This window comes from Colius striatus, chromosome 20, assembly GCF_028858725.1.
Source record: "Colius striatus isolate bColStr4 chromosome 20, bColStr4.1.hap1, whole genome shotgun sequence".
NCBI classification, from domain to species: Eukaryota; Metazoa; Chordata; class Aves; order Coliiformes; family Coliidae; genus Colius; species Colius striatus.
In genome coordinates, this window is record NC_084778.1 from 1,616,975 (window position 1) to 1,635,611 (window position 18,637).

The following is an 18,637-nucleotide window of genomic DNA, read 5'->3' on the forward strand; positions in this document are numbered from 1 at the left end:
AACAAAAATATCAGACTGTTTTTTTTAAAGAACAACCTGTACAAACAACACAAACCTTGGTGGCATCCTGCTCCCACTGCCAGAGCCCCCAAAGCAGCCCACAACCTGCAGGGATGTTTTCTTCCAAGGGTGTGCAGGGAGGAGAGGGAATGCCCCCCTCTCTCCTACAGCAGGGCCTGGATCTTCTGGGAACAGCCTCAGTACATGGCAAACCAAACCAACCAAAGGAGAATCAGGTTGTGGATCAGCACAGAACTTCCCCTTCTCAGGCCAGGCCAGGGCTCTTGCTCCTTCCACCCAAAACACAGATGCAGTGCTGAGGTCTCTGTGTGACCAGAGCACAGGTCTCCTTCTTGCCCAGGAACTGCTCCTCTCATCAGCTGGCAAAGCCCTGGGACAACAAAACACCTCAGTCAGTGCCCCAGTGGCATCCCCTGGACACTTCATTCCACTTCAGCATTCACTGGCCAATTGTTTCACACACACACACTACATGAGCCCTGAAGGGAACACCTGGAGCTCTGGGGATCAGCACAAGAGGAGTGGGCACAGGGGAATCCCCATCAAGTCAATTCAGGTTCCTCATTTAGGACTTGGAAGAAAGTGAGTGTTAAGAACTCAAAACTGGTAAGCTCTGCTTTCCCTCTCCACCTGCACACAGAACCAGCACCTCTGGCCCTCACAGGCTGGTTGAGCTGGTTTGCATGTGCTGGTCTAACACTGCAAGATCTGTGGTGCACACAAGCACAGCCTGGAGTTCCCCTCCTGTCCTCAAAGCCTTGAAGCCCCTGGGATAAAACACACTCAGCATCTTCATGCCGCTTTCTGATGTGCCTCTTAAGATAATTCAACATCCATCCACGATGCTGCTGCAACTGGCACCTCTGAGATACCCACAGAGGAATGCCAGTGCAAAGGGGATGTCCCAGACAGCAGATCCCACCCCCCACAAATCCCCAGACACTGCTGAGAAGTCAGCCTTGTCCCACTGTCAACAGCATGAACAGCAACAGGGGAAAAGTAACTCAAAACCCCCTGGAAACCTTTTCCACAAGACAACTAACTCAGTATTGTCTCCCACAGAAGCTCTGAGGATCAAAGGAGGTACATCCTAAAGATGCCCCATCTCTTCTCACTTCAAGACCACGAGGCTGAAGCAATTCTTGATGCTCTTCAGCAGCTGTTTGCACTCCAGCCTGCTCAGCTGGCTCAGCTGCAGCAGCAGCCTCTGCAAATGCAAAGCAAATTACTGGTAGCAAAACGGGGAAGGCTGTTCCTCAGAGGGTATCAGCTTACAGGCTGCTCAGCAGAAGGCAAAAACCCCAGCAGTAATTGTGCTGAAAACAGAGGCTTTGCAGACCAAAGGATGAGAAGATGAAGGATCACATGATGCTCCAATTCCACACCTCATTCATTACATGCCCTTGAAAGGCACCACGGGATCACAGGATAATTAGGGCTGCAAGGAGCATCAGGTCTGTAGCCCAGCCTCCTGCTCAGAGCAGGGTCAGCTGTGACGTTGCCCAGATTACTCATCTTCCTCCCATGACCCTGGAGCAGCTGTGATTTAGTCAGTCTGAATGCTCAGAGCCACAGAAAACCCATGACTCAAATGTCACCCTGCCAGCAAACTTCGAGGCTGAATCAGGACAGTGTGCCCCTCTCTGCCCCAGCTGAGAGTCTGGGATGACAAAAGCACCAAGCCATGGAGCAGCCTTCCAGAAACAAGAGGAAAGGCTGCTGGTGTGTCCCAGGAACAAGCCACTGCAGAGCTGCTGTCCTGCTTCAGCCAGACTCACAAAAGCTCACATTACAGCCTCAATTAACTGATCACATTTTACTGACAAACCTTCCACAACTGGGTGTTAAGGAGGTTCATTGCAACACAAGATATTCAGGGACAGCTCTAGGCTGGCAGTGCTTTCTAGGATCTGCCCCGAGCAGAAGAAGGAGGAAAGGATGTTTCTAAAGGAGGAAAGTGACTGGAGGACACTTGAGCTGATCTCCTTGAAAAGGAATCAGAGGTAGCAAGGCTTCCATCATTTCCCCAGTTCACAGCAGAAAGTTCTAGCAACTAGGACAAGGAAAGAAAGGTTTCTACAGTGAAAAAGCCCCCTCATCATTCCACTTGATGTGCTGTGTTCTGCATGTTATTGGGGAAAAGCATCGTTGCTCCTGCTAAAACGCAACTGATTTCCACTCTGCCACTTGTCAGGCTGATGTTATCCCCACACAGCCCTTCCTTTTAAGTGTGCCCACCAGGGATATGTAAAAGACACCCACTTGATGTTCCTACTGGCTCTTAGTTGTGGTTTGGGGTGTCTGGCTGGGTATAACACCTACAGCTACCGAGGCTCCTTGTGCAGCACGAAAACAAAAAGGATCGCAGTGTGAGCCTTCTGCTCCCGTGGCTGCCATCTGAAGTGATAAAGTCTTTATCTGGAGCTAATTAAACAAAAAATATTCAAACTGAAACCCTAAAGCCATTTCAAGGAGTGTTTGATCAGTTCATCTCTTTCATTTCCACCTAATGGCTACGCAACCAAGGGAGGAGTGCAGGGGAAGCACGGGGCCCTGAAGACGCGGAGGGCTGGAGCCTGTTCAAAGCCTTGGCTGCTCCTGCACCACCACTCTGCTACAATATTTGTTTCCTTCCCTAACAGCAGGTTGGCAGCAACTCAGCAAGGCACACAGTGCCTTTGAAGTTGAGGCAGGAGGCTGTTGGTACCAGCTTATTTTAATTCATGCTTCAGAAGGACAAGGCAAGCGGCTCATCAGCTCACGGGGAGCACCGCGCCAGGTCGCAGGGCATTTACAACCACGGGCACCTTTCCTCTGCATTAAAGCCAGGATTAACAGTTAATGTTTAACTAAGGCTTTACAATTTAAGCTGCTTTTTTTTGCAGAAAGATCTGTTGCTGCCTCTTCCCCAGCAATCCCTTTCCTGCCTTCACTTCCAGCAGGGCTGTGGGGAAGCGTCGTGTAGGCACCAAACACGGCTGGTAAAGTTTGGTCTAAGCAGGAGGAAAGTGGCAAGAAATGTGCACTTAAAGCTCAGCCCCTGCCAGCTCTGCCCTCCTTACACCCCTGCTTTGAAGCAGCAGCTCCCAACAGCTGAGATAACCCTTCCTGAGAAGAGCACTCTTCAAGAGAAGGAATTGGCCTGGAAGGCTGGGCTGGGCTGTCACACCCCAGAGACCTGCCTGTAAAGGCCACTGAGAGGAATGCAGCCTCCAGGTGTGTTGTGTGAGACAGTGCCCTCTGTCCAAGATCTGCTGACATCTACAGAGGATTCTCACTGCCCATGGAGAAGAAAGAAGGGAAGTCTTGCCTTGATCATCAGGTGGAGCTGGTACATCTTACACCATGGCAGCTGGATCTTACACCAATGCATCTGGAGCAGAGATCAGCAAAGGAGCCAAAACTTCTTGAACAACAACTGCCTGAGAAATGCTCTTCACTCAAACCTCATGTCCAAAAGGATCTGCCACTCCGGAATGACAGCCTGGAGAAAAAACTCCACTACCAGGAGGTGAACAAGCTCCTTCTGAAGGGCACCATGAGAGGTTCCTGACAGGCTGCAGCTCTCCTGGATGGCAAGAAGAAAGCCCAGCAACAGTTAGGGTGCTATCAGCTGGCTGATAACAAGATGTGCTGGGCAGCCCACCCTGATAGGAGGAGAGGAAACAGCTATTTACATCCCCATGGTTTTATCTGGACAGTTATTAGAGGGAACACAACACCAGCAGCCCAGGGAGCCTGTCCCTGGGCCTTCAGAAAATTCCCTAATTAGGGTACCACTCCTCTGATATCTCTGGAAGTGACTCTGCAGTCAGCCATCCCCTCATTGCTCTCTCTACCCTGTTGTCTGGGGATGTCCAGCTCTTAGTGCTTCAAGTGGGCTCACTTGGATGGCCAAGATGGCTGTGAAGCCTCTCCTCAGAGTGCATAGGAGCTCAGACACTCACACTCAAGTCTGAAGGCTCGAGCAGGCTCTGACTGCCCCGTCCCAGCTGTGCCAGGTATCCAGAGTCACAGATGAAGGTGTAAGGAACAGTTGTGCTGCTCCTCATTTACACAGCCAAGCTTATTGGAACTGCCACCCAAAGCTCTGCACTTACATGGGGTTTCTTTTCCCCTCAGGATGGCATTTGGGGTTGTTTTCCCTTGCAAGTCAATTTGTCACACTCCTCAGCTCTGCAAAGCATCCAGAGCCAGCTGCAAGCACAGCCTCCACACCAGACAGACAGCTCAGCGGCAGGATCAATTCTCCAGAGATCTTTTAGCAAGTCTCAACTCCAAAGACTCTGAATGCTGATGACATGCACTACCAGCCTGAACCTGAGGTGAGGGGAGAAGGATCTGTCAGGTCTGCTCAGATGTGTGATAGGACAAGGACACTCAAAGCAAAAAGGAAAACACAGAAAGCAAAGCCCTCTCCGAAGCATTTCTAAAACAAAGTCCCTTAAAACAGCATCCAGACAAAGCAACAAAACAACTGGTTCAGAGAGCAAGAGGGGCAATTATGGGAAGGTGAAAGAAGGGATGAACTCTTCAACACAGGCTTCTGACTCAACAAGGACTTCAGCCAACAAGTCTGTGCTGAAACTGTCCTTCAAGAGCTCAGATAAGGCTCACGTCAGTAACACCGAGCGCTCCGTCAGATCAACAGGTCCCTGATAAAGCAGGGTGGGCAGTGGGAGAAGCACGTGAAGCCTTGTCTGCCCTTAATGGAAATAACCACAGAGCTGCAAACCAGCTCCCAGCAGTGCCAAGACACTCCCTGCACCTCCAGCACAAGGCTCTTCTGAAAGCAACACTCCCCAGATCCGAAGCCCTGGCTCTTACCTCCTGCCCCTCTCTGCTGACAACCATCAACTGTTGTCTTTTTGCAAAGGGCTGTTGCCACCAACCCAAGCCCTGCTGCTGCTCAGGCTGTGGCTGGTGTTGTCCCTGATTCCCTAGGGATGGAAAGGACACCAGTTGCAGGGCTGCACTGGGTGAACCACACTCAGCAGCTCACAAGCACAGAAGGATTTCCCCAAACCACAAGGAAGGCTTTTGAGGCCACTCAGCACTTCTTTTGTTCACTTCATCACAGCTCCAAAGCCCAGTTCAAAGCATTTTAAACTCTTCCAAAGGCTGTCAGTGCTTTGAGGCTCACTCTGCTGAAGCAGGAAGGTCTCACAAGCCCCTGACCAGCACCCTCTCATCATCAGAAGAGCATTTAATTGAAGGCTGAGGCATTGGGCCATGAAAAGCTTGAAAATAAAACAGAGACTGTGGAATAAGCAAGAAAACCCAACCCCTAAACAAGCCTCATGGAAAGGCCCCCTCAGAACATCAGCCATCAGGGCACAGTTCACCATCATCTGCCTCCCTCTGCTGAGCAATGAGAATGCTTAATGAAGTCATCCTTCAAGCCTTCCCACTTGCTCAGCATAAGGCAGGTATTTAACAACCTCCCTGCAGCCCAGGACATCTTGGTGGTACAAATAATTTGCATCTTCCAACAGAGAAGTGGAATTGCAGGTTCTCTGTTGTTCAGCTTTACACAGTGGGTAGGGACAGTGTCAGCAGGAGACACGTTTTAGATCTGCTCAGTAATAAGGGAGAGCAGGAGGGGAAGGAGCAAGTTGCTGTTTGCTCAAAGTCTGGAGCCTTCCCAAGGCAGGAGCTGTGACTTACACACACACTTCTCAGTTTATTTGCAAGTCTCTTTCAGCTTATTAAGTCAGCTTAACTGGCAACTGCTGCTGACTTTAAGCCCAATTATAGTCACTTCTACCTGGTGACACAGCCCCAGTTCTGCAGCCAATTCCCACCAATTAATGGCTTCAGAACTGCTAGACCCTGCTGTTCCCAGTGACCTCAAGTTTGACCTCAGGAGTTTCCTGCCATCATTTCAGCATTGTTTGTTTTGTCTGGAACACATCCCTGTGTGCTCCCAGCTACTGAGACCACTTCTGTGTCTTGAACTGATACACATTAGAGCCAAGCTTTCAACTGTGGCCCACCTGTAACAAAACCAAGAAGCTCAGAGACTCATCTGTCTGGGATGAGACCATCACCAAGGATCCTCTACTACAATCCAGACCTTTCTAGGGAATTTGCCCCCACTCCTCTGGTGAAGTTCTCTTACCATGAAGGACACCACAGCAATACAACAGTAAGAAATTCCTTTTTCCCTTTAAAACAATAAAGAACAAAAAGCTGCAATAAGCCAATGGTCCTCAGCCCATGACCCTGCAATCTAGGGGACACTGAGCTATGCACATGCCAGGTAACCTGGCTCAACACATCTGCACCACACAAAATGCAGAGGCAGGCAAACCAACCCAAACCCAAAGAGGAGCAAGCAAGAGACTCAAACCACTGTGTTTGCAAGGAACTGCAGCAGGAGGGATTTAAGAAAGTGTTTGTGCTTCTATTGCTCTCTTTGAATCTTTCTGAATTCCCCCAGGAAGCATCACAAGTGGCCTTGCATGTCAGAGAGAACACTTACTCTGACCTGAAACTCCACTAAAAGGAAGAAAGTGTGTTCTGAGCAAGATGTGGCAGTTAGAGGAACCACTCTACAGTGAGAGGGATGCAGAAAGTACCAGGCAGAGTGAAGATACTCAAGTGTGTCTGGGTTTGAGTCTCCTTATGCAAAACACACAACAGCCCTGGATGATCCAGTAGAGAGAAATGAAGCATTTGTCTGCTGCAGAAGTCACCAAAAGTGCTGCAAAACCACCCAGGAAGTTGCTGAGGCAGGAGGCTGGATGTGGCAGCTTGAGGAGGGGGAAGATGCCACAGCTCCAGCTCCAAGTCATGCAGCTGGCAAGCTGGACAAGGGGCCAGGTCAAATCTGAAGCAGCACCTGGTGTATAGGAAGCAGCTGGGATACGGAAGAGTTTTCCGTAACTGTTGTGATTCCACTGGATCATTACACACGAGCTACAGGCAGCATTCACAGGCCATCTACTCAGTGCCCAAGACAGAAAGGATGAAGCAGGGCTGCCAGACTGACTGAGTACAGCTTGTACCCTGAACTGAGCTTGTACCAAGCTGACAGACACCACTAAAGAATGTTCTGCCTCACATCTGACTAACTAGCAGTGCCTTTGGTAGAGAGCAGGACCTCCAGTTGAAGCTGCTTTGCTCCTCTCTGAATATGTAAAGAAGTTTTTAAGCAAAACAGAGCAGCAAACCAGCCTCCAGCTACCACGAGGCCCTGCCCTGCAAGAACCTCCTCCAACAGGGGACTTTTTGCTTGCAATGAATTAACAGTGGGTTCTTGTGTAAGTCTCCCTGATTTGTATTTGTCTGAAGACCTCGTTTATTTTTAATACTGTAACTAAAATCAGCTTCAAAGGTTGGAAATCTTTTTGAGTGGCAGCTGTGCAAGGTGGGGGAACTGCAGGAAGTGCTGTGCATGTGTTGGTAGGAGTCAGCAGAGACAGTTCAGCACAATTTTTAAGCTTGCCTCCAGCAGAGGTTTCTCCTTCTCCCTTCCTCTTGGTACTTCTCAGTCTCCACTAACTGAAGGCACTTCAAACAACAGCTGAGTGCCACTGCACTGCAGGAGTAGAAACCAGCACCTTTGCAAGGCACTTTTAGGGAAACAAGAAGCCACACGACCTTACTGGTGGAGGATCTGCCTGGTGACCCAGCACATCACCACACTGCAGAGTTGCCACCAGAAAGCAGGGTCAGCTGATGCACAGATCCACACCAGAAGCTTCCCAGGTCAGACACTGCTTTGTGCCACCACCAGACACCAGACCCAGCCCAAACTGGCAATGACAAATCTGGCCTGTGGAGAACCACAGTCTCCCTGCCAAGCCCAGGGCCACAGGCTTCCCACACATGCTGGCAAAAGGGCTTATCAGTCTTAAATCCCCTTTCAAAGGCACTTGCCTGGGGGTAGGTACCTGCTAAAAGATGTGATCAGTCTCATGATGAACCCAGAGCAGAAGAATTTGTGCTCCCAGGCAGTTTAGCAACGTGCCCCAGTCTGAGCTGGGCACAGAGGGGCAGCAGAAAGGGGGAAACTCTAGCAAGGAAGCAGTTGGAGGCAGAAGAGGGTTGTGTTGCTTTAGGAAGAAGCCCTTCAATCAAACCTCTTCCTCAAATCCCACCTTAGCTTCCTCACAAGCACAGACAAAAGGATCCAACTTAAACCACCAGACCTGCCCCCTGCACTGTGTTGCTGCTGATGGCAAGGCTGCCAATACCCATTTTCTCCAAGCAGAGGACACAGTACCTGGATTGCACCAGAGACTGACAGCCCTCAGCTGGGGATGCCTCTGACAGAAGGCTCCTGTCATCTTCCACAGCTCTTTCCCCCGGATTTACCCCGAGGCAAGAGACCAGGGAAGACTTTCCCCTCCCCTTCACACCCCCTCCCCAAAGGTTTTGACAAAAAGGAGACTGATCAAAGAGCCTTTGTGCATTCATAAACCTGTCAATTTTGCCAGAAGATTTAAGACTTTACAGAGTCCAAAACCATCCATTTGAAATTTTCCACACAACCAGGGTGGGTTATTTGAATATTGAAATGAAATATTTAGCCTGCTTTCCCTGCAGTGAGGCATTCCACCAGCTCCAGACAGCACTGCTGCAGGGGGGAGCAAATCCAATTCTTAACTTTGACAGGAACAATTTTTTTGTTGTTTGTTTCTTTTAATTGGCAGAGAAATAAGACTACACAGCTATTTCCCCCCCTGGCTCTGACAAGGAATAGCTGGGATGAGCAGTACAGGAAACACAAAACCAAACTCAAGCAAGTGCTGCCAGTTTCAGGTTTCTGTCCTGCACCAGCTTGCCAGGCAGGAAAGACTCCCCAGGCTGGCAATGTGGCAGCATTTCATCCCTCCATCCTGCCTCTTACTCTCCACACACTTCCCTTACCTGACTTTTTGCCTCCCAAAGCTTCCCACCTCAGAAGCAAAGCAGCTTCCCCAAACAACAGAGGTTTTGGGAGACCCTCAGCCTTTCTCACAAACACTTACCTCTGTTTGTGGTCAGTCAGAGGAAGATCTGAGAGCAGCAAACATTCGGCAGCACATTTCCTTTTCCTTTTCCAAGGAGTCCCTGTAGCAGCTGCAGAGCAGAGTGTCAGGGGCTGCCCTCCCAACCACCAGCACAACCACAACAGAACAACTACTTGTCTCTATACCAATAAGTCAGCCTGCTGTGAGAGTGTGCTGGTAGCAAAGATGCAGCTCCTCCAAGCCCTTCTTTCTGTTGTGTCAGGGAAGGAGAGCTGGAAACATTGTGCCTCATCCCCAGACTTTGGGCATCTGCTTCACTGGTGTCTATCAGCCAAGAGATCCTGTGACTTTTGGTAGCCAGATGCTTTGCACACCAGTTTTGCAAGCACATGTGTCTCCTCATTGGTGCCACTGCTTGTGTGAGGTCCTTCAGCACCCAGCAGGAGACATTATCCAAGTGCCTACTCCAGGATACCCAGCATTGACACCAGATCTGGGCAGAGGATGGGTAGGACTAAGTGGATACAATCATAGAATGGCAGGAGTAGGAAGGGACCTTTAGGGATCATCTAGTCCAATCCCTCTGCTAAAGCAGGGCCACCTAGATCAGGTCACAGATGACAGGGCAGATGCTTCCTCCTCCATTCTCTCTTCTGTGCCAGCATCCCATTAGCATGGCAAAAGCTTCCATTTTAATCACTGCTTCTCCAAGCAGTGTCCTCTGCACCCTGTGCTCCCACCTCATGGGTGACAAATCCCTGAGCCTGAGAGTGACTCAGGTTGGGGCCCATGCCAGGGATCAATGGCTGCCCACATGACCAGCTTTCCTGCATCTCTTACCATATAAGGGCAAAAGCAAAGGGCCTGGCTGCAACACAAGTTCACTTCTGTTAAGTTTCAGACAGATGTTGCTACAACTGGTCACACTGAGTATGTCAGGGATGCCCACCTAGACTGTGGATGGCACGCTCACACACCTCCCACAGCAGGAAACCCAAGAGCCCCTCATCTAGGGGCACAGACTGATGCCAGATCCCCATGTGTTGCTCTGGATTAGATGCAACACAAGCCCTCCCAATAGAACTGCCAAACCCAGCAGCAGAATCTGCCCTAACAAGACCATGAACAGCTGGTACCAGACACATGTTCCACAAAACCCTCACCCTGGATTCTGTCCCTTTTTTTCTCCAGTGAAGTGAAGGTTGCCAAGAGCCTGGTTCAGCTGCTAAACACGTGCTTCTCAAGGTCTTGTTTCAGACAGCAAAAGGTAACTGTTGGTTGAAACACAACATTCCTTTTTCCACAGGGTGAAAGCACTCAGTGAGGAAGTGAAAAGCCTCTAAGACCAATATTTTGATTCGTGTTCCATTTCTGAAGCATTTGGCAGATGAGTTCTCTCAGGCAAGGCAGCTTGGCATTACAGGCTCTACACTGGGCTGTGGCATAACTAACAGCACTTGACAGTGTTGTCTTGATCCATTTTATGTAATTCCACTCTTTGGCAGAGTAAAAGCAAAAATAACACCCATTTTAGCTAGCACTGAAGCAAGAACTCTGGGACAATAGTGGTGTAACACGTACTCAGCTTACTCATCCACGTGCTTGCTCTATGTGCTGCCACCTCCAGAGCCAAGCAGCCTGCCCACTGCTTCCCTCAAACACAGGCTGCCTGGCTCCTTCCTGGCAGCACCACCTCAACGTGATCAACCAGAGCTCTCTTTTACCTGCCAAACAAGTCTAAGGGAACACAAGGCTTCTAGAGTCAGGACTTCCAGCACTGTACCACGGGTCTTTGACACGACCCACACACCAGTGCCCCAGAGCAGCCAGCCAGACCTGCTCTACAACATTATTTGAAGCCACTCAGCCCACAAGAGGGGTTTCTCCAGCCACATCAACTAATCTAGTAAGAGGTGTTACTGCTCCCTACAAACCTTTTTGCAGTGTCACACAAAAGAGGGGTATTCAAGGGCTGCTTTGGGAGCTCTGAAGCTGGGGATTGTGTTGCCTTCTGCATCCTCAACTAACGCCAGAAGTTCAGCACTCACTTTTGGGAACCAGCTCGTGCTGTTGCCAGTTTCACAGGGAAGAACAGAACGAGGGCAGAGACTCTCGTTAGTCATATTTTGGTGGGGCCAGGGCATGACTAAAGCTGGCAGGATTGTGCTGTACTCAGCCTGCAGGCCAAGGGAAAGTTTCCCTTCAGGATTGCTCACTTCACCTCTGAGACAGCAAGAAAGTAACTTTTTACCAACATCTGTAATTGCAGCATAGCCCACTGAAGCACTGGGGGTGTAGAAGAGCTGCTGTAATTAACCAACATGTCTCAAAGGGAATGAAAAAATCATCAAATCACAGAATCATTTGGGTTGTTAAAGCCCCTGAAGCTGCTGCAGTCCCAGCCCTGCCCAGCACTGACCCACAGCCCTCAGCACCTCAGCTCCACGGCTCTGGGATCCCTCCAGGGGTGGGCACTGCCCCAGCTCCCTGGGCAGCCTGGCACAGGGCTGACACCCCTCTCAGGGAAACAGTTCTGCCTCAGCTCCAACCTCAATCTCCCCTAGGGCAACCTGAGGCTGTTTCCTCTTGGGAAATGGGAGTAAAGGCTGACTTGCACCTTCCTGCAGCCTCCTGTCAGGGAGTGTCAGAGAGTGCTGCTGTCTCCCCTCAGCCTCCTCTTCTCCAGGCTCAACACCCCCATTCCCTCAGCCCCTCCCCAGCACCCGTGTGCTCCAGCCCCTTCCCCAGCTCAGTGCCCGGCTCTGGCCACACTGCAGTCCCTCAGTGTCCCTGTGGCAGTGAGTGAGGGGCCCAGCACAGGGGACAATCCCTGCCCTGCTCCTGCTGCCACCCCACTGCTGATCCCAGCCAGGATGCCCTTGGCCTTCTTGCCCACCTGAGCACGCTGCTGACTCAACTTGTTACACTTACTAATCATATCCATGCAAGACGTTATCAGCTGGAACATTGGCCTGCTGCATTTCACTGGGTTTGAGGTGTTTCAGCAGCTCCTGCCTCCCTGTCATCACCCTGACTCACCTACTCACAAGGAGCATAACACACATCCCCCCAGAGAAACCCTGGAGAGGGAGTGGGCACTCTCAGTTTCTCACTTATCACCTGCAACCACATGTGCAAGTTGTTCCAATCAGCTGTCTCCACCCTGAGAGAAACCTTCTCCCTTTTCCTAAGTCACTGACCCAGTCATTTTGGGTTTCAAGGTTTAAACAGTTGCTGGGGGGCATGTTGCAGCCTCTCTAAGCCCTCTCTGGATGGAAAGGACTCCTCTTACCACGCCAACTTTTTCAGCTCGTTGTTAATGCTGTGGTTAAATGGCTGGATGTGCTGAGCTCTGGCCAGGAAATCCCGGGCTTTTTCATACTCTGCCATGCAGACACAGGCCTGCCAATGAAAGAAGACAGATGCAGCTCGGGAGAAACACAGACTCACTGCCATTCTGCAAGACTCAAACGTGAGCCACCACTGACATTTCTGAGATAGGTCCAGGTAGCTCTGGAATCTCCCAGGAAAGGGTCTGTGAGACAGATCCCGTGCTGCAGGTCGAGGCAGGTTCTCCTCCCCTCTCTGCTCTGCCCTGCTGAGGCCTGATCTGGAGTCCTCTGTCCAGCTCTGGGCTCTCCAGCTCGAGAGAGACAGGAACAGAGGCCAGTGCAGGGATATCAAGATGCTGAGGGGATGGAATGTGTGTGAGGAGGAAAGGCTGCAGGCCCTGGGGCTGTTCAGCCTGGAGAAGGCTGAGGTGCTGCCCTTTTTGTTGTCTCCAGTGCCAGGACAAGGGGTGATGGGCACAAGCTGGAACACAAAATGTTCCACTTCAACACAAGGAGAAACTCCTTTAGTGCTGAGGTGAGGGAGCCCTGGCCCAGGCTGCCCAGGGAGGGTGTGGAGGCTCCTCAGGAGGTTTCCAAACCCACCTGGACACATTCCTGTGCCCCCTGAGCGAGGGGAACCTGCTGTAGCAGCTCTGCAGGGCCCTTCCCACCCCCACCATTCTGTGATGGACATTCAGAGTGCCTGAGTTTCCAAAAGAGCAGCTGCAAACACCCTTGAGTGCTGCAGCAGCTTAGGAAGCCTGGCCCAGGATCTCATGGTTGCCCTGGGTTCAGCTGAGGCTCTCTCCACAGGCATTCAGGCCAGGGCACTCCTTGATGTGCCTCCCAGAGGAATTGAGTTTTGCTTACCTGGCCACACACGAAGAGAGCTTTGACATTGCTTTGGTCAGTCTCCAAGGCCTTCTCCCCATATGCCAAAGCTTGGGCAGGGCATTTCAGCTTCAGGTAAGTCATGGAGAGATTGAGGAGCACTGGTAGCTTGGCAGCCTTGAGCTGACACTGCTCTGCCTCATCAGAAGGCTCACGGCGAAGGACAGACAATGCCTGAGCAGAGGGGAAAAACAACTCCTGCACAACACCTCTGTGAGGGAAAGTGAGACACCCACCCCAGACAGCTACATCCATGCTTCTGTTTACCTCGGGCAGTTAATCATAATCATCACACCTAAATACACTGCTTGGCTTTATCAGCATGAGTAGCCAGCTCATGACTACAGGTTACAGGAACCCAGCAAAAGCAGCAGCACAACAGAAATTACAGCCAGGCCTCAGACTGCAAGGTCAAAGATGGAAGAGAAATCTTACAGTGAGAAAGGCAACTTCAATTATTTTGGTTACAGAAAACACCAAGAAAAAGCAGCTCTGAATGGAGGGAAGTCAGAAAACCTCTGAAACAGCAGCAGATGCATTCCAGTTTGGGAATAACAGTAGTTCCCTGCTGGGGAGGTTGGGGAGTCTCCATCCCTGGAGATGGCCAGAATCTGAGTGGACACACCTCCTGCTGTGGCTGACCTTCCTTTGCAGGGGTTGGAGCAGGCAACCTCCAGAGCTTCCTGCCAACCTCAGCCATCCTGAGATTCCCAATTGGAAGGCTAAAAATAAGGTGTGAGTGCTCAGTGTGCCAGCAATACCCATTTCCAGACCAAAGGGACTCTCAGTTGCTTCTCAGAGCCCTGAGCAGTGCTGCTGTGATTCCAGGCTGTGCTCTAACATCTCTCCCCAGAAGCAGACCTGGAAGGCTGCAGGTCACAGTCAGACAGGCAAACCCCACAGGGCTCACAGCTACCCAGATGATGCTCCCATCTCAGCCAGAGCCCACAGGGAGCAAGCCAGAGGGAAAAGGGTTCTACCTATTTCTGCCCACCCTCTGTCCATTAGCACTGCTGCTCACACAGAGCAGGTGTCTCAGAGCTGTTCTTATATAACAAACTATGCCTGGAAAACATAATGAAGTTATTTGATCTGCAAATTGCACTCCTTGGGGTGAGCTAGCACTGAATAACCACTGCTTTCACAGCTTTCCACAATGGAAAACACATTTTTTGCTTGGTGTCATACCCTTTTGTATTTGCTTTTGGCAGTCTCAAATTGCTTCTTACAGTAGAAGTAGTTGCCAAACTCTCTCTGTGTGTCTGCCACTTTCAGCACCTTTTGTAGTGGGAACGTATCCTGCTGCTCCTGGAGAAAGAAATGGCTGAATTTCAGCTCCAACAAAAGAAAACAAGCAAAGAGCTCAGAGAGGAGTCCTGCACAGTCCCCTTCCAGTGATAGAGCAGGAGCCAGGCCGTTGCCAAGGTCCCTGCAGTGTCCATCCAGGCCACCACCACGTGGCATTTCCCTTGGCCAGGCTGAAACATGCCAGTGCTCTTGTGCTGGTAACTGCTGGAGGAGAGTGCTAGCAACCAGGTCAGGGAGCTCACCAGCACCAAAGGAAGTCCAGGGTAGGAGAAAAAACCCAGAAATTTGTTCTTAAATCAACTCTCTCACCTGCTTTGCACAGAGCACACGCTTAACACCAGTGCTATTTACTGGTACACAAAATGCAAAGCTGCTCCCAAGGCTCCATTGCTCTAAAGACTCAGCATCTCCCAGGCTGGCTGCCTCAGGACAGCTCCAGCACCAGCCTGACACCCACATGGGACAAAGGAAACACCACCAATAACAACCATAAGAAAAGATTAAAAAATGGAGGGACAGGCTCTCTCCTGGATCTGCAAGTTGGAACCAGCTCACAGAGAGCCCAGTGAGCCAGAAAAGGTGGGCAACGGGCAAGGAGGGGAGTGAGCTCTCTTGCAATGAGTCTGGTTTGTTCACAGGGCCACATGTGGAAAAAATGGTGTGTGCAGCAGCAGGAAGGAATGAGGAGGGCCCCCCCAGCAGCACTCACTGACCCACAGCCACAGCCTTTCACATGAAAAGGGGGAATTAACAATAACACCATAACTCACCAGGGAGCAAAGCCAGCAGTGAAGGAGCACTTGGGAGCACAGCCAAGAAGCAGAGACAAAGGGTGGGGGCTGGGGGGGGGGCACTTGGACACCACAGACTGAACAAGATTTCCACAGACAGCTCATTACTTCAGAGAAATTCCTGGAAATTGGTGCCCTCTAGTGAAACCACGAGGTTTCTTGTAAAGCTAAAACCGAACAGAGGTCGACCCAGTGACTCCAGCACACCAAAGCAAACAAAGGCAGCAGCCAGCTTCTCCCCCAGCACAGCAGAGCAAGGCATGCAGTGGCAGGGTTACAGGGCTCGTGTCTGCATGGGAGCAGAGCTGGCAGCCCAGGGGCTGCATGACTGCACCTGCACTAAACTAAGTAGATGTAATGTATGAGCCACAGCAACTGAAAGGAAAGACAATAAAGGGTGAGACCTCAATCTAGAGGTTAAAACCTTAAGGCAACTCACAGCAGACAACTGAAAGAATGTGTCAGATTCCTTGGAGTCTATGAAGTCCAGCAATTCCACTTCAAACATGACTGTGGCATTGGGGGGAATGAGAGGAGGACAGCCCATGGAGCCATAGGCATACTCTGGCAGGAAGATGAATATTGCCATCTCTTCCTTCTTCATGGTCAGCAGCCCAACCTTCAGGCCCAGCAGTGTGATCTCTGTCACGACAAGACGTGGAGGGTCAAGAGAATGGCAAAGATGGAAACCCCCTCAGATACCAAACCCTTTCCTCTGGACGAAAATGACACCTTGGTATCTCAGGTCTCAGCAATGACAAGAGTCACCTGGGCCCAGGCACACCACAATGTCTCTTCCCATGGGATTTAAAACCACCAAGAGCAGCAGCTGCCTCAGGCTGGGTGCCCAAGACTCCCAGGCTGACCACTACCTGCGTGAAGCAGGAGGCCTCTGGACTCCATTAACCAGCTCTAAAGACTTCAGATAACCTGAAGAGCATTTCAAGTGACATGTCTTAGTAGGACTGTCTTTATAACCCAGAATTGGATGTGTCCCTGTGTGACCTGATCTAGGTGAACCTGCTTTAGCAGGGGGGGTCGGACTGGATGATTATAAATCCCCCCCAACTCCTCCCACTCTGTGATTCTGTGGATCCCAGGACAAACATCTTGGCTCAGACCTACCTTTGCCAAGTTTTACCAGTCGAGGAGACTTGCAGTTTGTGCAGAAAGGCTCATCTGACTGCTCCAGGTACCCAGAGAACTTCACTGTGCAGCCCACAGCGAGGAGGGGAGAGAAGGGAAAAGCAAGAGCTGGATTTCCTAGCCACTAACAGTACCATCAGAAGCACACCAGGAGTGGGGTTTGTAACACCACCCTTTTATCCTGCTTTTCTTTTCCCCTTCTGCTGTAGAACAGCAGAGGCAGCACAAACCACCTTGTGTTTTAGACCAAAAACCTGGTGATGTCCAAATAGCCAAGAAGTTCTGACTGGAAAGCAGCTGCTTCACAGTCTTGATCCCCATTTAATTAAAAGATGTGATTTTTCTGGTTTTAAGAACTGGAAAGTTCAGCAGTTGCAGTTAAAATGCCCCAGTAACCTGCAGAAATACATAACAAAGCCTTTCCTAACCAAAGAAGGGCTCCTGAAAAGGGAAACAAAGGGGAAAACGTGCCCCTCCAAGCTCTGCCCCCCTGCAGCTCTAACTCCAGGTCTCAGAAGTCACACACCACAGGGCTTCCCTCCACACCCCTCACGTCTCAGGAACCACTTGCAGCTTCAGGCTCCCCTGTGCTGTGAGCACAGGTGGGACCTGGAATTGCTGCTTTTCTCAAGGTCAAACTGTCCTTTCATTTAATCTGTCAGCCACAAAAGTTAAACAGAGTATTCCAAGTGCTAAAATGCTGATAAGAGTGCAGACAGTCCCCAAAACAGAAACAAATACTACTGCATAATAGAAGCCACTTTCAGTTCTTGTTCTGATCTTGTGCTAACACTCAAAGCACTCAGGTTTGCCAGCCACAGGCACCATTAGAGGCTCAGTGGTTGTTTTACAGCAAGGTCTGTCCTCTTCTTCTCAAGAGGTTTCCAAACCCACCTGCACATGTTCCTGTGCCCCCTGATTGAGGGGAACCTCCCTTAGCAGGGGCTTGGGCTGGGTGAGCTCTAAAGATCCCTTCCAACCCCCACCATTCTGTAATTCTATGACTCTGCACAGGGGCTCTGTTATCCCAGCCTCTGTGCCCCGGCTGCCTCTGTTACCGCACAGCACACCAGGGGAGCCTGGCTGGGAGATCCACAGCACCCAGCACAGAGGACACACAGCCCTGGGGAAGGTGCGAGAAGGGGGCCGGGCCCTGTACCGGCGGTGCCCACCCACTGCCACACACCCTCCCACGGGCAGCACCGCAGGCCCCCAACAGTACCTGCCACGGAGGCATCCGGGGGCACGGTCTGCCCGGAGCCGGGGCGCAGCTGCTGCTTGCGCACCCCTCCATCGCCACTCACATCCTCCAGGCCCTGGGTCCGCATGAGGCTGCGGAACAGGCACCGGGCCGGCGCCGCTGTGCCCCTGGGCCGGGCCCCGCTACCGCCCGCCATCGCCTCAGCGCCCCGGCAGCTCCTGCTACGGCCCTCCGTCCCCTCAGCGCCCCGCCGGGCCCCGCTACCGCCCGCCATCGCCTCAGCGCCCCGGCAGCTCCTGCTCCCGCCCGCCGTCCCCTCAGCGCCCCGCCGGGCCCCGCTCCCGCCCGCCGTCCCCTCAGCGCCCCGCCGGGCTCCGCTACGGCCCTCTGTCCCCTCAGCGCCCCGGCAGCTCCCGCTCCCGCCCGCCGTCCCCTCAGCGCCCCGCCGGGCTCCGCTACGGCCCTCTGTCCCCTCAGCGCCCCGGCAGCTCCCGCTCCCGCCCGCCGTCCCCTCAGCGCCCCGCCGGGCCCCGCCACCGCCCGCCGTCCCCTCAGCGCCCCGCCGGGCCCCGCTACGGCCCTCTGTCCCCTCAGCGCCCCGGCAGCTCCCGCTACGGCCCTCTGTCCCCTCAGCGCCCCGCCGGGCCCCGCTCCCGCCCGCCGTCCCCTCAGCGCCCCGCCGGGCCCCGCCACCGCCCGCCGTCCCCTCAGCGCCCCGCCGGGCCCCGCTACTGCCCGCCATCGCCTCAGCGCCCCGCCGGGCCCCGCTACGGCCCTCTGTCCCCTCAGCGCCCCGCCGGGCCCCGCTCCCGCCCGCCATCCCCTCAGCGCCCCGCCGGGCCCCGCTACGGCCCTCCGTCCCCTCAGCGCCCCGGCAGCTCCCGCTCCCGCCCGCCGTCCCCTCAGCGCCCCGCCGGGCCCCGCTACGGCCCTCTGTCCCCTCAGCGCCCCGCCGGGCCCCGCTACCGCCCGCCATCACCTCAGCGC

At 52.5% G+C, this 18,637-nt stretch overlaps 1 protein-coding gene across 1 annotated transcript; it reads right to left on the bottom strand.

The window, feature by feature from the left end:
• Window positions 1–257: 257 nt before the first annotated feature.
• Window positions 258–17,924, bottom strand: FKBP6 (FKBP prolyl isomerase family member 6 (inactive)). Its single transcript, XM_062012647.1, has 8 exons — window positions 17,672–17,924; window positions 16,429–16,512; window positions 15,743–15,945; window positions 14,393–14,512; window positions 13,184–13,378; window positions 12,274–12,383; window positions 9,000–9,090; window positions 258–391 (listed from the first exon to the last, which is right to left on the bottom strand). The coding sequence occupies exons 1-7, from the start codon at window positions 17,922–17,924 to the stop codon at window positions 9,012–9,014; spliced, it is 1,044 nt and encodes a 347-aa protein (XP_061868631.1). The 3' UTR covers window positions 258–391; window positions 9,000–9,011.
• Window positions 17,925–18,637: the final 713 nt, after the last annotated feature.

Coding starts and splice junctions, on each gene's coding strand:
- FKBP6 (XM_062012647.1), bottom strand. CDS start 17,924: ATGGCGGGCGGTAGCGGGGCCCGGCGGGGCGCTGAGGGGACGGAGGGC. Junction 14,513..15,742: donor CATTCTTTCAGTTGTCTGCT/GTGAGTTGCCTT, acceptor TTCTTTCTCCAG/GAGCAGCAGGATACGTTCCC. Junction 9,091..12,273: donor GAGCTGAAAAAGTTGGCGTG/GTAAGAGGAGTC, acceptor TCTGCTCTGCAG/CTGCTACAGGGACTCCTTGG.